We start from the raw sequence: 19691 nt of genomic DNA on the forward strand, positions 1-19691 counted from the left end.
GTGTTAGGAGGAGGAATGAATTGCTCGTTGGTTTCTTTTCCTTTGTTATGGGAGTTTCTAGCAAGTAGAGAGCTCAGTTAGAAGGAAAGATGGGAAACTGAGTGAGGATTACAACTGAGAAAAGGCAATACTTTTCCTGTAAAAACCCGCTGCATCAATTAGTTAGCAATAGTAGCTTCAAACATGTCAACATTACATACTTGTTCCTGTTGTAGAACTTTTTTGTTGTAAAAAATGTAGGAAATACACGCCATTACATGCTCCTAACAAGAGGGCCTGTACTCTATTAACAATAATACAGCATAGGAGGCCAAGAATTAGGTCACGAAGGGGGGAGTGATGAGCCAAAAAAATTAGGGCATGAAGAGCCCCAGCTAGTGCAAGCTTTTCCTAAGAAAAGAAGCACACTTAATATTACAGAGGACATCAATCATGGTGTAAGTTTCTGCTACAAAAAAGGAGCCAAAATTTTGATCGCAAAACCATGCGAGTCTACTAACATCAGGAGGGATAAAATAGCCTGACCAGTTTCCATTTCCTAATTAAAGCTCTTTCTATAACCTTGAAGTAGCAAGGGCGAATCAGACTGACTTTTAACTTCTCAACTCAAGGCATTTCTATCGGGCACAAAACAGATATTCAGTAAGTTTTTTCTCTCAACATGGGCTTCCTCACTTCCTTCTTTACAGTTGTAGTGAATCCAGGTGTTGGTGTTCCAATCATGGACTGATACAATCATACAAATCGTTCAACCTTCAGATACAGGCAAAAAAGAACGACAGAGATATTTATGAGAGCATGTTCAAGAGCACCAAAGGTCCACAACCAATAAAATATAGTATTCTGGAAAGGAAAATAAGGTGTATGTTAACGTTAGAAATCCGAGGGGACTCTAGTTAGCTTAAGAGCGAGAGAGAGAGAGAGAGAGATTTGACACAAGATGTATAGTGGTTCGCCTCCGCATGAGCGGGAGACTACGTCCACTTGAAAGCTATACTAGTGTGTCGAGCCTTGCGGCCTAACAAGATTACAAGAGATGTAAATGAATGTGTCATGTTGTGGGAGGGGGGGCATTCCTTTTATAGATGAAGGAATGCTCTTTCTCTACTTGTTCTTCGATGTGGGACAAGTACCCACATAATTCTAGTCTAGAAAGCCTAGAAGCATGTAGAAAGTCATGTTGTGGTGGCATCTTGGCAAGGGCGGAAAGGTGGCTTCCCGGTGGCGGATTTGCGACTTCCGGATACCGCCGCGTAGCCTGAACATAGGGCTACACGATGTATGTCTCGGTTGGGCCTTGCCATGTCTTGTGGATGTCCCAAAGTGGGTGTTACTTATGCTTGGTGACGTAGTAAATACTCCATATTATTGGAGGTATGTACAAGTCCCCGAGTAAGAGTAGTTTCTTGGTTGGGGAGTTATAACCACGAAGTCATCAAGCATAAGTAACCGGGCGGTACGGAGCCCCTACAAGTCCCCGAACTCCGTAAGCAAGAAGGGACTCGTTTAATCCTACACAATGAGACAAAAAAAACACGCATGTGTAGAATGCTTGTTGCATTGGGCAACAAATGTGAGTTGCAGTGATATGCGTTGGCATACATAAACGTATGAGGTGCGTGATACATGTTGATGTATACACGCGAATGGCGCCGAGTACGATCGATTATGACGTACAAACTCGAGAGCGCGTATGGCCGTGTGAGCATATGGATTGCATATGATAAATGTAAATTGTATGAGCGCTGCGAAGGTAAGCGTTTGTTTGGTTGTCGCTTGTATTAATGGAACGCGAAAAGAATTCAATTTGTCGGGAGCGACAAATGGTAGAAGAATTCCATGTTCCATTAACGTGTGGTGTGTCGTGTAGACATGAATGTGAAGATTGGGAATGCCGGGAAGGCGTGAGCGGGAAGCTCGAGGATTGCCGGGAAGGCATGAGCGGGAAGCTCAAGGGGGATGAGCGGAAGCTCAATGGGATGCCTGGAAGGCATGAGCGGGAAGCTCAATGGGGTGCCGGGAAGGCATGAGCGGAAGCTCAATGGGGTGCCGGGAAGGCATGAGCGGAAGCTCAATGGGTTGCCGGGAAGGCATGAGCGGGAAGCTCAATGGGTTGCCGGGAAGGCATGAGCGGGAAGCTCAATGGGTTGCCGGGAAGGCATGAGCGGGAAGCTCGTGAGCGGAAGCTCAAGGGTTGGGCCCCTGCTAGGCCCGCTAGAGAGTCCCCGACTCCCCAGCCATGTTTGTTGAGGGGGAGCTGCACGGAGCAGAGGGTGTTGGGAAGCGATCCCAATCTTTAGTACCCAAGCGTCGGGGTTAACTGCCGGATCAATGGCTGCCGTAGGCTGTGTTAACTAATCCCTTGCTGCCGGATCAATGGCTATTATGAGGCGTTGCCTGACCGCTTGGCGGTTTTGGTCGTAGACCGTGGACTCGTAAAGTTTGTATGTGCACGAAAAAATGACAAAACACACAGAGCAAGCATGTATAGACATGGCATGTGTGGTAGCTCAAATTGCAGGAGCGTAAGAGATAAGATGAAGCTACTTATCTTGTGCCAATTAGGGGGCTGGCGGAGTTTGGCCGAGCGTGACGGTCCATGGCATCGGCAAAGCACCATAGTAGAAGGCTAATGGTTTCGTTGATTGAGACGGTGCCTCTTCCTTGACATAAGATAGATGATTAGCATATAAATTTGTAAAATTTATGAAATGTTTGGAAAGTGCACTTGATAAGGCGTTAATTGCTATAATGCAACCTTAATTCACCATGTAGCCATATAGTAAATGTTCGTAGTGTAATGGCGACTTGCCACATAACATGTATATACACAAGTGTAAGCAATTCGGACATAAGGATTATGTGTATGAACAACTTGAGTTTTCATTTGACAATGAAATATAGCCAAACAACTATGTATAGATGCAGCAATTGTAATTGACATGTGCATGAACAACTCGGAATTAAGGTATAGCCGTGTTTTAGGCGTATAGAAAATATAGTCCAAGTTCAATTATATGTGGCCATGCTATGATGGTACAGTTTGTGTGATAACTACCCTGGTGAGTGGCACATGTATAGGTACTGATAATTTGGAGACAAGTACACACATGCACGTGAAATCAACATATAAAGCATGTGCATGTTAAGGCATAGTGTTGCATGTTGTACGTGGGCACAGAAGACACGCATAAGCTATATGTGGCATGGAATTGTCAATCATGCATCTGTTGACCAATTGCCCCGCACGTGAATAACCAGATAAATGGATAAGAAGACTTATCTCATTTTGTTGGCCCCTCTGTTGTAAGTGGCCTGGAATCGATGGAGAAACCAGGCGTTCGAAGCAAGCTGAAGCAAAAGCCAGCGGGCGGTTGATCACTGGGCGGAGGAGGCAAAAGCTGGCTGAAGCAAACCACCACTCTGGGGCGGGGGAGGCTAGCGGTGAAGCTCGGAAGCTGGAACCTGTTTTGCCGCTGATGCCAGCTGGCGGAAGTATCGCCTGAGCTGGGCTGAGCGGAGACGCTGGTTGGGTTGTGCGGGCTGGCCGCTGGTTGCAAGCGGAGGTTATGCGGGGCTGGCGGAGCGGAACCGCTGGCTGGCTAGCGCAGGAGGCCTGGCTAGCTAGCGGAGGTGGGAAGCCCAGGTTCAGCGGTTGGCTGCGCTGCAGAGGACACCAGTGGAGAAGGCCGGCGTCGAGACAACTCCGGTGGTGTGTCAAGAGTGCCGGCGGCTGGTACGCAGCGGTGGACGGAGCTCCCTGCGGAGGTGAAGCCAGCAGTCCCCGAGCTGTCGTTCAGTAGAGTGCAGCGAAGAAGAGAAACTGCAGTTTGGTGGAACTTCAAACTGAAGTTCGGCGGAGGATCGCATGGCCGGCGGAGACGTCAGGCCGGCTGAGCTGAGGAGCTGAGGAGGCGAAGCCCTTGTGGGCAACTGTTGCGGTCCGAAAGTTGGGCGGAAGATTTCGGTGGCGGAGGATGCCTCTGCTGGCGGAACTGTGTGCAGCGGACCGAGTTCGAAGTCCGGCGGAGTACCAGCTCGGCGGAGCACCAGTTCGGCGGAGGAATTGGTGGCCGGGCAGCAGAAGTCCGGCGGAGCTAGTTCAGCGGTGTTGATGGTCAGCGGAGACACTCGGCGGAGGTTTGCTGGCGCTAGCAGTGATGGTTGGCGGAGAGTAGGCGGAGGGGTGTGCAGCGGAGCATTGCCGTCCGAGATGGCTAGCGGAGAGGAGCCGCTGGCTAAGTTCGGCGGAGGTAGGTAACAGCAGTGCAGTCCCCGACCTGCAGTGGGCGGAGAAGGTGGGCGGTGATTCCTCAGCGGACGGAGCCTGGCGGTGGTTGCGTGCGGTCCGGAGCAAAGGTTGGGCGGCGGAGGTTTGGGAAACTGCAGCAGTGGGCGGTGGCCGCAGTGACGTTAGCGGTCCGACAGTGGGGCGGAGCTCGTGCCGGCGACCAATGCTGGCGGATTCGCAACGGTGGTTGTTGTCTGGCGGAGACCACGGAGCTCAGCGGGGAACTGGAGCTCGGCGGATGAGGTTGGGCGGAGCTATTCCCGGCGGAGCACCGGAGCTGCAGAGCTCGGGTCTGGTGAGCGGAAGTCCCCGGCGTGGGCGACCGCAGTCTGGCGGAAGAAGTGCAGCGAAGAATCCCCGGCGGAGCGGTGGAGCACCGGGCGGAGGAGTTCGAGGGAGACCTGGCACCTCGAGTCTGCTGACGAAGCTCGGCGGAGGATCTCAGTCCGGCGGAAGATCGGGGACTCGTGTGGCTGGGCCGAGCAGTCAACTTGGAGCACTGGGCAGTGAAGTGTGGCGGAGCGGACTCGTCCAGCTGAGAAGTTCGGCGGAGATGGAAGTTGCAGCTGGCGGATCAAAGTCTGGCGGGAAATTTGAAAACTGGATGGGTGCCCAGAGAAAATTTGGCCGCCCAGATTTTTTTTTTTTTTGGTGGTGCCAGCGTTGACTTTCATGGGTTGGGCGTTGACCAACCCCGTCGGGCGTTGACCAACCCTGTCGGGCGTTGACCAACCCCGTCGGGCGTTGACCAAGCATTGACCGCCCCACATGCTGGTGTTTTGAGCAGTTTCTGCAAGTTTGACCACTCCGCTGGGCGTTGACTAACTCCGCTGGGCGTTGACCACGTGTTGACCAGCCAGCAAGGTGCAAATTTCTGCATATTCTGCTCTAGTTGCCGCCAAGAAACATTAATTCAAACATAAACTCAAAGAAGGAAGGAATTTCTTCAAGCTCCGCTAAGCAGACTTAGCTCACGGTAGGTGACGAAGCCATTGTGTTGGCTTCCCACAGACGGCGCCAATGTTAACGTTAGAAATCCGAGGGGACTCTAGTTAGCTTAAGAGAGAGAGAGAGAGAGAGAGAGATTTGACACAAGATGTATAGTGGTTCGCCTCCGCATGAGCGGGAGACTACGTCCACTTGAAAGCTATACTAGTGTGTCGAGCCTTGCGGCCTAACAAGATTACAAGAGATGTAAATGAATGTGTCATGTTGTGGGAGGGGGGGGCATTCCTTTTATAGATGAAGGAATGCTCTTTCTCTACTTGTTCTTCGATGTGGGACAAGTACCCACATAATTCTAGTCTAGAAAGCCTAGAAGCATGTAGAAAGTCATGTTGTGGTGGCATCTTGGCAAGGGCGGAAAGGTGGCTTCCCGGTGGCGGATTTGCGACTTCCGGATACCGCCGCGTAGCCTGAACATAGGGCTACACGATGTATGTCTCGGTTGGGCCTTGCCATGTCTTGTGGATGTCCCAAAGTGGGTGTTACTTATGCTTGGTGACGTAGTAAATACTCCATATTATTGGAGGTATGTACAGTGTATAATATACCTTGGGATCCTCAAATAGAGCGATCACTGAGACTCCTACGATAAGAGGAAAAACTGGTGCCGGAGTCAAATCCTGCAGGCCATGGAAGAAAGAAAGGAATCTTAGAGTAAGGTGGGACAAACCTGCTTCTGGTGATCCTCTTCATAAACGTATTTGAGTGGGCCAACATGTATATGAGTATTCTTCTCTAAATCGACCTCAATAATCTCGGATTCAAATTTGTGGCTGCTAGATGGAAGACTAGACCGGTGTTGCAGAAGGTGCTTACCCTTGGGTAAGTCCTTCACCTGGAAAAAGTTTGAAAGCGGAAGAGGGAAGACGGACTCGATCCTAGAATTGTCACTAGATGATTTGATTTCCACCAGTACATGCGAGTGGAGTTCCTCATTCTTCATTCCTTCAACATGGCAACTTAAAATAGTTGTGTCTGGCTGTTCAAACACCAGAAGGTCTAATCCTTTGATATCTTCGTACCCAACCTACAAAATTACGAAAGTTAATTCAAGGTTCACATATTGTAAAACTGGCTTCTTCCTCATCCTTTTTATTTCTATTTTTATTATGTTTTAATATTTATCTGGGGTAGTTTGAAAATATGCAACAAACTAACCTTAACTGGAACCGAGTCTGGTGATGCCCTCTCAATTTTACTGCTGCCCAAACCATCCCTTTTTACTACTTTGATTACATAGGTTGTGTCAGGAACAAGTCCTCTCAAACGATAACTTCCAGATGAGTCAGTCACTCTTTCCTCGTAGAAGCCTTTTGATTCTGATCTGGCCTCGATCAAGACATGCACCTTCTTTTGGTTGGCCAGACAACAAAGCGACCACTCCCATGGCACTAGAAAGAATATAGATCAATTTAGCATCTTAGAAAGAAGCATAAATTGATATCAAAAATGTATTGCATACGAATTACATGAAGTTAAGGGGGGTCTATTTAGTGTTTGCTCATTCTTGACAAAGGGCAATGCCCCTGCCACAATTGGGTGCGTAAGGAACATTTTAATGCACATAGATCCTGCCACAATTTCTAAGGGACAATTTTCTTAGTTCTAGAAATAATAATGAACTCTGTACAAGTGAATGGCTAGTCAATGCATGTTTATACGTTTGCGGGCAGTCAAATGAAGTTACGTATGATTACATTGTAAAAATAAGGCTTTATTACAGACCAAATATAAGAGAAGTCTGATTAAAAACGTGTAAGCAACGCGAGTGGCCTGGAAAATAGCTTCTTTAGACTCCCCAGAGCCAAGATCAATAGCCGGTGCTGGAGGCGAGAAGGCAAGCTCCTACAGGATCCCAAGAACAAGAAAGGTCAACTATTTGGTGGAGTGATTAATTAAAACCTTACCCTGTGCAGGTCACTAGCTATTTATCCGTTACAACAATTCTCATATAGTGGTAGACCTAGGATGAGATTATACTGTAATATTCAAAAAATTACGAAATACAGAGACAGATTTAATCAACTGCTGTTGCAATAGAACTGTAAAATTAGAAAAGAGATGCTAAGAAAACAGGCTGCCAGGTGATTTTTGGTGGAGTGATTAATTAAAACCTTAACCTGTGCAGGTCACTAGCTATTATCCGTTACAACCATTCTCACATAGTGGCAGACCTAGGATGAGATGATACTGTAATATACAAGAAATTACAAAATACAGAGACAGATGTAATCAACTGCCGTTGCAATAGAACTATCAAATTAGAGAAGAGATGCTAAGAAAACAAACTGCCAAGTGATTTCCTTCTTTGGAGTAATGGGAGTTTCAAATGCAAGGAACTAGGGTCCCTATATGAGTAATTATATATACACATCCCTCTTTTATTGATACACACCCCATATATTTTTTTGGACCTTTTTTTTTTTTTTTCCATATTTCCTTTCCTGCCCTTCCTTTTTCTCCCTCATCTCTCTCCCCAACAATTTTTTCTCTTTTTTGTTTTTTATTTATTTATTGTGGATTTAATTACTAATAATTCTTGCACATTAATATCTTGATTACTTTCTTCTTCCTCACATCAATGATGTTGGTATATTGATACAAAATTGAATAACTAGACTTTCTTACCTTTATTGTTCTTCTAGTTGAAAAGGTTGATGCTTCTATGATTTAAAAGATTCAATATATGTTAGTATTTTCATGATGCATATAATCATGGTCAATATTAATCGAGATGGTTGTTTTGCAAACCAAGTGATTGAAGATGGTTTCTAAGATATAATTGATGTATAACCTCTTTCAATATGCTAAAACCAACATGGTTGCTTGCTAATTCTTCATGTGGACTACAACAATTTCATTTTCCATTGACATCTTTCACTAATGATCTTGAATAGAGCTCAATGTATGATGAGGACAATGAGAAATTAAACCGTATAAAAATATTTTTATATATAAAGCCTTTATTTTTGTCTCTATTTTTGTTGATTATCCTTTGCTTTTATTTTTACTTATTTATTTATTAATGAGGAAGTGTATAGATGGAAGTTTGATGACAAAAAATATAGAGGGTGTGCATTAAGTAATTCGGGGTGTGTATTTAAAATTTCTCTTAACAATTGATGGAACCTTTTTCTTATTTATAATTGTGTTTGGAACTTAATATTATTCTGGAATACACGGACCATCTCATGTTTTTGCACCTGACACACAAACACCTCCCAAAGATAGGGAAGACAATCAGTGAGTTCTGCACAAGCTATTTCATCACTGTCTCACCCATCTGACAAAAATCAGGTCAATTTGCATTATACTAGCTTTCATTTGTTAGATGTACTCAATTAATGGTAACCTTTTCTAATTTTTATTTATTTTATTTTTTTATATCAATTTACTATACAAGGACACAACCGTCTTCGTACACTAGAGGCAGAAAGACATTCCAAAGAAGAATGTTAATAAACACAAGTATAGGTACCCTAACCATAGAAAAAGAGAGAGAAAAAAAAAGTCCTGATTGTTTTGAAAAAAAAAACAAAGAAAAAAAAGAAAAGACATGAAAATCAATGGAAAACGAAATTTAAGAAACAGAACTGAAAAACAAACGAGTGATGGTGGTTAGTACCTTGTTTTTTTGGGTTAAAGATCCAAATGGTATCTGAACCATTGTGAAAGGTTTCTGGTATCTATGAATTTTTTTTTACCCCAAGTGGTACTTGAACTATTGCATCGTTATCAAATATAGTACCTCCGTTAGCTTTTGTATTTAAGTCGCCTTCGTGGCATGTATTTTTTAAATAAAAACTTCAAATGGTACCCAAAATATTGTAAAATGTATTTTTTGGTACCTATAATTTTTTTTTTTTTACCCCAAATGGTACCTCAAATAAAGGAATTTCTTGAAAGATTCAAGTGGGATGGGTAACATAAGACATGGGATCGAAGTAAGGGAGACCAACCAAAAAGTAATTGGAAGAATATATACAAAGTTGCCTTTAGAGGGAGAAAAATTCTACTTGCTTGTTCTTCTTAATCATGTTAGAGGACCTATCTCATTTGAGGATTTGAGGACAATTGATGCATCCTACAACCAACATTTTTTTTTAAAAAAGTGGAAGAACGAGGTTTGTTAGAAGATGATGATATATAGTATCAGACAGTGTTTACGTAAGGCCTCCAATAGCCGTATGTCGTCATCCAAGAAGATTGTTTGTCACCATCTTGGTTTATTGTGAGCCGCAGGTTACGAAGTTTGCGACATGAATTTTATCTCTTCATGATAAAAGACTATCCATCTTAAAGCACCACAGATAATACACGTATCACAAATAGATTACGAGACTTGAACGGATTGCTGGTGCAACATAGTAAGTCTATTTCTCATTATGATTTGCCGGAAATGACTGAAGATTGTGGTGCAATTTCAACACTGCCAAAGCTAATAGAAGATGAAGTTTCAGTTATCCTTCCATAAGAAGACCATGATGCGATTCATCGTTTGAAAGAGGATCAAGTTTTTGCACCCACCACAATAATATATGCTATTGAGTGTTTTGAAAATGCTACAGTTTTTGTTGATGGTCTAGGAGGGACAGGAAAGACATACTTACGTGCATTCTTAGCAAGCTTGAGAATTAATGATCATATCGTGTTGGCAACTGCGACTTCTAGAATAGTAGCAACAATATTACATGCAGAAGGACGACACACTCCAGGTTTAAAGTTCCACTCAATCTTGATGCGTGTTCCACATGCTCCATTAGTAAACAATATGTAGATACCTCTACTAGTGAGACTAGTTTGCTATCTCACCAAGCATAAGTAACACCCTCTTTGGGACACCCACAAGCCATGGTGAGGCCCAACCGCTACTTGCATCTTGTAGCCCTATGTTCAAGCTACGCTACGGTATCCGGAAGTGGCAAAACCGTCGTCGAGAAGCCACCTTCCCGGCCTTGCAAAGTTGCCCTCACAACTAGGCTTTCTACACTAGAATAGTTATCTTTGCTTGTCCCACATCGAAAACCATGTAAAGGAGATGGCTTCCTTCACCTATAAAAGGAATGCCTCCTCTCACTTAAAGACCATCCCATTACACACTTTGTAATCCCCTTTGGGCCGCAAGGCCCAAACACACATAGTTAAGCTTTCAAGTGGACGTAGTTTCCCACTAAGGCGAGAAATGAACCACTATACTTCTTGTGTCGTTCTCTCTCTCTCTATCTCTCTTTCTAAAGCTAACTAGAGATCCCACGGCTCACTAACGTTAACATTGGCGCCGTCTATGGGAAGCCGACACACAAAGGCTTCGTCACCTACCACGAACTTTGACCCATCTGGGCCGGTCAATGCTTGGTCAACGGCCATTGGGGCCGATCAACATTTGGTCAATGCCAGTCAAGGCTGGTCAACGCCCAACTCACAAAAGTCAACACTGATCCACCAAAAAAAAAAAAAAAAGTTGTCGCTAACTCTCCACACCCAGAAGACTTCTCTGGGAACCCATGGGTAAGCACCAGCGGCACACCTCCGCCGGCATCGAGCCCCCGCTTAGCTAAAAATCCCTCCGCCAAGCTCCAAGTGAGCAGCAGGCTTCACTGCCACCACCAGCAAAGCTTCTGAGCTTCAGTCGGTGGCACATTCTCCCGCCAAACTCCGTCAGCGGCCCTCCTCCTTTGAAGCTCCGCTCCGCCAATCTTTGGTACACCATGTGCAGCGCCGCTGGGAACTACCGCCCAACTTCCTCCGCTGGACATCACCACTGCTCCTCAGCTGTTGAAACAAAGCTCCGCCAGCTTGCACAACGGCCTGCCATCACGCGCCTCCGCTAGCATGCTCCAGGTCTCAACTGACTTCATGTCTCCGCCGACTCCACGAGTCACCGCCGAGCACCAAGTCCTCCGCTAGAGATAGCAGCCGGCACAAGCTCCGCCACAATTTCTTTCAGCGACACCGCCACACTCAGTAGGCGGTAACACCAAACTTAAACCAATTTGTCAGCGGCACCGCCCACTGATATCAGCGGCACCGCCGAACAGCCCACCCCCAAACATGGCACCGCTAAACTCCAATCACACCTAATACCAACAAAAGCACAGCTAATCTAATCAACACTGTCTCCGCCGAGCCCCAAGTGAGCACAAGGCTCCGCTCTTGACTGGCTACTACCGCTGACCCGAGCCTCCTCCGCTGGGAACATCCGCTGAACCCCATCTCCACGATCCTCATCTCGGAGCTGCAACCACTACTGCCCAGTGAGCACACTAGAGCCTCACACCATGCCCTCCGCTAGGCACCCCAGCGGCCAGCACCCGCCAACAAGGCTAACCAACAACCCCAGCAACAAGCAATACGGGCCTCCGCCAGGTACCTCCGCTGAACATCTCCTCCGCTGAGAAATTAATCCGCTGGACAAGAGAACCGCTTACCAAGCACCACAGCTGACCCGGACTTTTCCGCTAGCTACCCCGCCGGAAAAAGCTCCGCCAAACACTTGTGCTGCCGCCACGGGGTTGCACCGCTGAGTCCCACGCCTCCCCCGAGCTTCGGGCCTCCAATGCGCTCCACGTCTCCGTTACCAACAGAAGCGGAAGATCAGTTGCTGTCCAAAAAGCTCTGCTGGCTCACTCTCGTCCTGCGAGCATCACACTCACCCACTGCAGTCCGCTGATGAATTCAAGCCGGATCTAAAATTTGAATCTCGGAGCCGAGAACGCTTCTCGACGCGGCTGTGACCAATGAGCTAAGTTTTTCACACCAGTAACTTATTCCTTCTTTCTCTGGTTTGGCTTATAGAACCATATGTGGACTATATGAACCCACGCCGCTTACGCCTGCTTGAATACACGTGATCTGCTTTCAATTAGTGACACACCATGCAGCATAGTCTACTTGCTACAGCCCACGTCGTTGTTTTATATGTTTTATGTACATGACCAATAGCACAGCTGCAGCACACATGCAACATGCATGTATACTAACATGCAAAATTTTACATTGACATGCATGTGCTAGTCCTCCATGTATTTCTAGGATCATATATTTCAAAGGCCCATGATCCATATATGCCATCCGCCCATGCTCGTTATGAAGCCATATGTGGCTCTAATTGATATCAAACTCAAGGTGGACATATACACACATATGCCTATGGCCAACAGGCTCTGTCAGAAATGGGCACTCACCATGCCTATAGACATATCAATTACTTTAATCTTTTGTTCCATGTGCCCACCGACACAAATGCTATCTACTAGACATATCAATTACTTTCTCTCAGTAATTATCATATGCATGCACCTGTGCACATTGCAAAGAGCTACATATATTTTGTGAACATTATAGACCATATGTGCACATTAAATCTTCGTTGCACATATTCAATCAATTTTATTCCTCGGTCGATTCATTGATATGGATAAATTGCTAATCATTTACCTTATCTTGACGAGGCATAAACACTGTTTCAATCAACGACATCATCAGCCTTCTAACAAGGAACTTCGCCGTTGCAATGGACCGTCATGCTCGGCCAACTCCGCCAGCCTCCAAATCGGCATAAGATAAGTAATTATATCTTATATTTTACGCACTTTCAAATTGAGCTAATGCCATGCCAATCACATGCTTTTACTACTTCTAAGCATGACTACAATATATCACACTTGATATGCTTTTACATGCTTCCATAAACTTTTAAGCATGCCTACAACATTTCGTAGATTTGGCAACACTTTCTAGGCTCTCACATGCTAGATATGCCATGCTTCACATACCGATCTCAATGATCCTTTAGCATATCTACAAAAATGCAAAAATACATGCTATACACATTACAAGTACATGCTATACACATGTGCCATGCTTCTATTTTAATTGCAACTCAATTAAATAAGCATGGGACACTCGAACAAAATATTATTACTTGCTCTATGTGCTTGTCATTTTTCATACAGATACAAATGTTACGAGTCTATGGTCTACGACCAACCGCCAAGCGGTAAGGCAACGCCTCATAATGACAATGACCGCTATGCGGCATTGCAGTCAAGTTTCTCCTCCGAGAAATAGTAAAGGGACTAGCACTACAAAAAATAATTGCAACGGCTACCCCGTTTCGCGTCGGCACCCTTTTGCCGTCGCAAAAAATTGACTTTTTGCTTCGGCAAAATTACGCCGTCGTTAAACTTGCGACTGAGTTGCTACGCCATGGCAAAGGGGTAGCCAAACTTTAATATTTATCTTCGGCGAACGTTTGCAGTCGCAAACTTCCAATACTTCGCGACTGCGTCTAAAATGCCGTCGCAACTAGAGAACAACTACGAGCCCAATTCTCTTATTAAATCTATTTTCTCATAAAAAAACCCTAGCCTATTTCTCTCAATCCCTGTTCTCTACCGCATCCCTCTTTCTCTTTCTCTCTGTTCTCGATCTCTCTGAAGCAGATCGGATCGGAACTTCCCGTCGCTGGTCCTCCGTGCTCAGTCTCTCCGCTCAGTGCTCTCTCTCTCTCGCTCAGCGGCTCAGTTGTTGTCGCTCTCTCTCTCTCTCTTATACATATCACTTTGTCTCAGCGGCTCAGAACCAGATCGGAACCGGCGGCTTCAGCTTCTTCATCGCTCAGTAGCTCTTGCTCTCTCTTTCTCTCTGCGCGCGCGGCTGCTCTGAAGACTGAAACCAGATCTTTCCGAACCAAAAGAAAACCCCCAAAGCCTTCTCTCTCAGCCTCTCTCACATCTAGCCCTAAATCGCTCTTCGTTGGTATGAAATTTCAACCCTTTCAAACTTTAATTGATACGTTTGATTTGCAATTCGCAGTTTTCAATTAGATAATATCGAAAGTTTCATGCTTTAATTTAATTTCTGTGAGTTTTTGTGAAATTCAACCCTTTTTATGATTCATTGTGCTTGAACTGTTGGATTCTAGACTCTAGTCAAGTTTCAATCTTGTTTCATTGGCACCCATAACCCTTCTTTTCGAATTAAGCTCTTAATGTCTTATAGCAGCTGTATGCATCTGTTGGTTGTGTAATTTTGCTAATGGTTCTGCTTCTTCTGTTGTTTTTCTCCTCCTGTAGATTTGAGTAATGTTTTTGTTAATTTTTAACTTTCGTATTGGCCTTTCTCAAAATTAGAGTCTGTGTTTTATGAATTGGTTTTCATTTATCTGTTGTTACCGTGGAGTTTTCAAAATTGACTTATGAGTATGCCCATTCATGATGAGAAACCCCTCAATTGATGATGCAGGGTGGAGAAATAGAAGAGGTTGTATAAGCTAGAGAGTTGTTGGAAATGACTGCTGAAGCTTTGCAAGTTGCTAAGGCATACCGCCACCTTCTCAAAGCTGTCAAGAACCACGTTGCCAAAGAAGACACTAAGCGGCATTTCAGAGATTATGTAACTGAAGAATTTAGATTCACATGAAAAACCCAGTCCAGACTATCTGCTGCAACAATAGATTCTCTCAAGTTGTTTTGGATATGACTATCTGACTATCATGAGGCTGGGTCAGATCTGGCACTTACAAGCGAGGTATCTGATATTATGTTCTTGCTTATGTGAACCTGGGAAGAAGTTCTCAGATACTATGGAGTTTCCTACCTAATTGATTTTTTCCTGTGGTTTTCTTTGAAATTTGCAGGTATTTGAGCAATTATGGTTCCAGGTAACCCCTCTGTTCTTCTCCATAATTGCACAGTTTTTTTCTTTTTCATGTCGATGGGCTAATGTCTGTATAATCTCTTTTTTTAATACGTTGTCCATGGGCTATTGTAACTCCTTAATTGTAATACTTTGGTTCAGGTTCAGTGGTTGATTCTATTATAATTGTACTTTTTCTGTTTTCTGTGTGGTGATTAAGCATTTCTTTTTTCCTTTATTTTTTTTTTTTTTGGGGTTCCTGAACAGGGTAGTGGTAAACAATTCTGGTGTGGAAGAAAACAAGGAAAAGACAGTGGTTATCTAAAGCTTGACTTGTACGAGAATTCTGTTATCTAAAGTTGGGTTACTGCATATTTACCTTGCTAGCAATCTAATTTCATGGTATAATTTCTTCATTTTGTTTCTGTTTTTACTAGCCTTTCTGTTTATACTTTTGAAGTATGTCATTAGTTATAATATCAGTTGTTAGGGATTCTGCTTAGTGCTTATTTACTTGGGGTAGATGCCATGGATAATTGTGTCATTTGTTTATTTTTGGATTTCATAGTGGAATGGATGCTAAGGGTTACTACTTTTTCTTTTCATTTACAAATGCATTAGAGTTATCTGTTTTGTTCTTGTTCGTTATTGTCTTCGCTATTGTGATGTGAGATCAATATATTCTAAGTTGCAGCATAACAGAATGTTTGCTATAGTCTCTACCTAATTTCATTTTTCCTGCAGCTTTGTTGTTGGTTGGGAATTGCAGGGATCAGCTGTGTATAAGGTAAGCTTATTTGGGGTGAATACTGTTTGAGTTTTTGATTCATGGTTTACTGGATTTAGTGCTGGATGTGTTGGATGAGGAATTTATATATGTTTGAGGTCTTGAATATATAAATTACTGATTATATAAAGTTCTGAAATCAGTAATATCAACTAAATAGAAAACTATGCTCAGGATACTGCCGCGAATGCTGGTCTACCCGTTCGGAGATTCAAGTTTATACAAGCAGTATGTGAAATCTCCCTTTTGGCATTATGATTGTATGGCTATAGTAATATGATTCTCTGATGGATAGTTTATATTTTCTTAAACCGTTCAAAGCACAAGATATCACTTTTTTAAGAAAAAAGTTTATACTTTCTTTAAAAAGTGATATCTTGTGCTTTGAACAGTTCAAGGCCTATTGGCAATGACGTAATTAGCATTTATTTGGGAACAATCTTCTTGCAAGGAAAGGAGAGGGTTGGAAATCCTGAGACATTGAGTCTAAAGCTAGGAAGTGACATTATTTTAACTGAAAAGGTTAGAAAGTTCTATCTCTCATATAAACATTGTTTTGTAAATTGAAGGCTTGAATTAGAAAGTTCTGTGCTCAATTTGTGGGTCAGTTTGAATTTGAAGTGATTTTAGGGTTTTCAATTGAGTAATTGGTGAGCAAACGATATGAGTTTGAGAATTTGACTTCATGAACTCTCATTTTTCTGAATTCAATTTTACTTGAAATTATAGAAACTGCAATCTGCTTCAGAAAAATTAGATAGGATCTTGCTTTTATTTTGGTTATACCTAGTCTGATTTATAATGACTTCTTGCATAATCTACACTAATATAGACTGCAAGAAAAGTTCAACTTAATTCAGGTTGCAACTTCACTTCATTCCGATTCTGACTCTTTTGTGGATGTATAAAACGAATAAGGAGAGAATATGTAGCCTTTGCTGTAATTCACCACCTCTTTTGTGCTCGTATCAGTGGATTTACTACATAACGTGATGACTTTGGGGAACTAGTTATTCATCTATATGCTGTGATTGTCATTCATACAGTTGTTAATGTCCTCATTGCATACTAATATGTTGTGTTCTTTTTATCTGGACTTGGGTTTATTTTGATGCTGATATTGATATTTATCAATTGTACTTGTACCTCTTCTATCTTAATTTGTTTAATTTATTGTTTTTTTAAGGTTCAACCCTGCGGTGGTATTTGGAGTGACAACTGCTCTTTGAAAATGGGAAGAAGACGCCCCTTCATACTTGCAGGATCTCTCATTATCTCTGTTGCCATAAGTCAATCATTGCAATTCTAGAGCTGCGTGCTAGGTGGGGGAACAGGTAAATATTCTTATTCACTTGTTCTTCTTAGTGTGTACTAGTGCATTCATTAAAGCATTATGGATCTTCCTCTATTTGTTATTTCAATTTTAATTAGATTACTTATATGCCTAATGCTTGAATGATGTTATAAAAAAATTGGCAATGATGGAAAGTTGCTTGTTTCTTTTTCTTTTCTACAGGAACTCAGCTAGCTTGCATGAATTTTGTTTTTTGGGGAATTGCAGGTAACCCTTATCTTTTTCATGTGTTGGATGTCTATGTGTCCTCAGTCCTACAATTGTTTCAAGTGATACATTATTGCCAATATTTGTTAGCATCTGTTTGCCCGTTGCTGTTGTTCACATATATATACCTTTATTAATTTATCAATGATGAATATACATACTAGTATCAACTTGTAAAAGAAACACTAGCTTTGATGACACTTGGTTTGAAATTTCCTCTCATACTGCCATTCTCTTTGTAATATGATTATAAAGAATGGTGCAACCTGCGATGTTCATTATTGAAATTGGGTTATGGTGTGACATTGAAAAAGGGTGATATGCAAAGCCATACATGATATATCAATTTTCTTTTTTTGATGTCTTAGGTTCCGGATGCAACTAGTGACCATGAAATTCGGAGGGAATCTGTAGGAGAAGAAGGGAATCTAGATTCAAGCTGTGATAGAGCAATGGACTGAGTTTCAATATGTTCATATTCTGATAGTGCAATATTGGAATTTTTGTTAAGTGTTACTCTTGGTTGTCTTCATTAGGTGCTTGGTTTTGGGCATAACTTTGTATTTCTTCCAATTACATATTTTGATGAATGCAGCAACTTAATTACATTGCTATGAAATAGATGAGACGTTAATGAACAATGTGTTGTGTATTGATATTTTTATCTAATTTTTGGATGTTGCAAAAATACAGGTTTTGTTAAAAAAAAAAATTTGCTGGTTGGCTACTAGCATCGGTGAATTGCCGTAGCCAAGAATATATTTTTATATAACACACGAAGCTACGGCAACGAGACCGTAGCAAAATTTGCTATTGAAAAATTAGCTGGAAGCAAATTTGGCGGGAAAAATTTTAGGCGGGAAACAAATTTGGCAGGAAAATTTTTGGCGGCAAGTAATATATTTATCACAATATTAATTATGCTGCGACGGAAATTTGCCGTAGTAAATTTTGTAATGGCAACGGCATTAGGGGTAGCATGAAACCGTCGCAGAGTAAGTGTCGCAAATCATTTTGCCGTCGCAAAAGTGGTTTGCGACGGCATTTTGCCGTGGCTAAAGGTTTTGGCGACGCCACCAACGGCGTCAGAAGCTTTGCCGTCGCAGAGCCGTCGCAAATGCTTTTTTGCCACGGCAAAACAGCTTTTAGCTACGGCAAGGCGCCGTGGCTATTGCAATTTTTTTTTGTAGTGTAGTTAACACAGCCCACGGCAGCCATTGATCCGGCAGTTAACCCCGACGCTTGGGTACCAAAGATTGGGCTCGCTACCCAACACCCTCTGCTCCGTGCAGCTCCCCCTCAACAAACAATTTACCGACCATCCGTAGGTCCGTCGTGGCCCACTCGAAAGGGCAAAAGAGTTCGCTCCAACCAATTCTAGACGGACGACGCACTCGCACTAATTATGCTTGATATACTGCACAAAGCTACGCTTTGGTATCAACCCGCAAGAACAACCTCCTTGACTGGGGACTTCGGGGACTTGTACATACAGCCCAGCATAATTAGCAACGGTCACGCTCATGCCTCAGGGCATCACCTCGAGCTACCCGTTAATGCCTCAGCTGCACCGCCGAGCTTTTCGCGCTCATGCCTCAGCGGCACCGCCAGGCTTTCGGCTCGTACCTCAGCGGCACCGCCGAGCTTTCGCGCTCGTGCCTCAGCGGCACCGCCGAGCTTTTCGCACTCATGCCTCAGCGGCACCGCCGAACTTTTCGCGCTCGTGCCTCAGCGGTACCGCCGAGCTTTTCGCGCTCGTGCCTCAGCAGCACCACAGAGCTTCGCGCTCACGCCTTCGCGGCACCCACGAGCTTCTGCTCATGCCTGCGCGGCACCCCCGAGCTTCCGCTCACGAGCTTACCGCTCATGCCTTCGCAGCACCCTTGAGTTTCCGCTCACGAGCTTACCGTTCATGCCTTCGTGGCACCCCCGAGCTTCCGCTCACGAGCTTACCGCTCATGCCTTCGCGGCACTCTTGAGCTTCCGATCACGAGCTTACCGCTCATGCCTCCCCGGCAACCCACGAGCTTTCCGCTCATGCCTTCCCGGCAACCCACGAGCTTCCGCTCATGCCTCCCCAGTATCCCGAGCTTTCGCTCATGCCTTCCCGGCAACCCTTGAGCTTCCGCTCATGCCTCCCCGGCAACCCTGGAGCTTCCGCTCATGCCTCCCCGGCAACCCACGAGCTTCCCGCTCATGCCTCCCCGGCAACCCACGAGCTTCCCGCTCATGCCTCCCCGGCAACCCACGAGCTTCCCGCTCATGCCTCCCCGGCAACCCACGAGCTTCCCGCTCATGCCTCCCCGGCAACCCACGAGCTTCCCGCTCATGCCTCCCCGGCAACCCACGAGCTTCCCGCTCATGCCTCCCCGGCAACCCACGAGCTTCCCGCTCATGCCTCCCCGGCA

At 44.2% G+C, this 19691-nt stretch overlaps 1 protein-coding gene and 1 long non-coding RNA gene across 2 annotated transcripts; one reads left to right on the forward strand and one right to left on the reverse strand.

Annotated features, from left to right (window-relative positions):
• Positions 1-639: 639 nt before the first annotated feature.
• Positions 640-6850, reverse strand: LOC133723146 (uncharacterized). The gene is made up of 5 exons (XM_062149974.1): positions 6766-6850; positions 6455-6687; positions 5967-6323; positions 5845-5916; positions 640-726 (listed from the first exon to the last, which is right to left on the reverse strand). Exons 1-5 carry the CDS (start codon positions 6848-6850, stop codon positions 640-642), a joined length of 834 nt encoding a protein of 277 aa, XP_062005958.1.
• Positions 6851-13833: 6983 nt separating this feature from the next.
• On the forward strand, positions 13834-17846 carry LOC133723753 (uncharacterized). The gene is made up of 7 exons (XR_009853246.1): positions 13834-14056; positions 14543-14960; positions 15203-15337; positions 16115-16244; positions 16909-17056; positions 17239-17283; positions 17652-17846. It is a non-coding gene; the product is annotated as an uncharacterized LOC133723753 (long non-coding RNA).
• The last annotated feature ends 1845 nt before the right edge of the window (positions 17847-19691 follow it).

This window comes from Rosa rugosa, chromosome 7, assembly GCF_958449725.1.
Source record: "Rosa rugosa chromosome 7, drRosRugo1.1, whole genome shotgun sequence".
NCBI lineage: Eukaryota > Viridiplantae > Streptophyta > Magnoliopsida > Rosales > Rosaceae > Rosa > Rosa rugosa.

Bases quoted from the DNA above. Each gene is read 5' to 3' on its own strand.
- LOC133723146 (XM_062149974.1), bottom strand. From the start codon at position 6,850: ATGTTCCTTACGCACCCAATTGTGGCAGGGGCATTGCCCTTTGTCAAG. The intron at 6,688-6,765 runs GTAATTCGTATG...TATTCTTTCTAG, and splicing joins TAGACCCCCCTTAACTTCAT to TGCCATGGGAGTGGTCGCTT. The intron at 6,324-6,454 runs GTTAGTTTGTTG...GTAATTTTGTAG, and splicing joins CAGACTCGGTTCCAGTTAAG to GTTGGGTACGAAGATATCAA.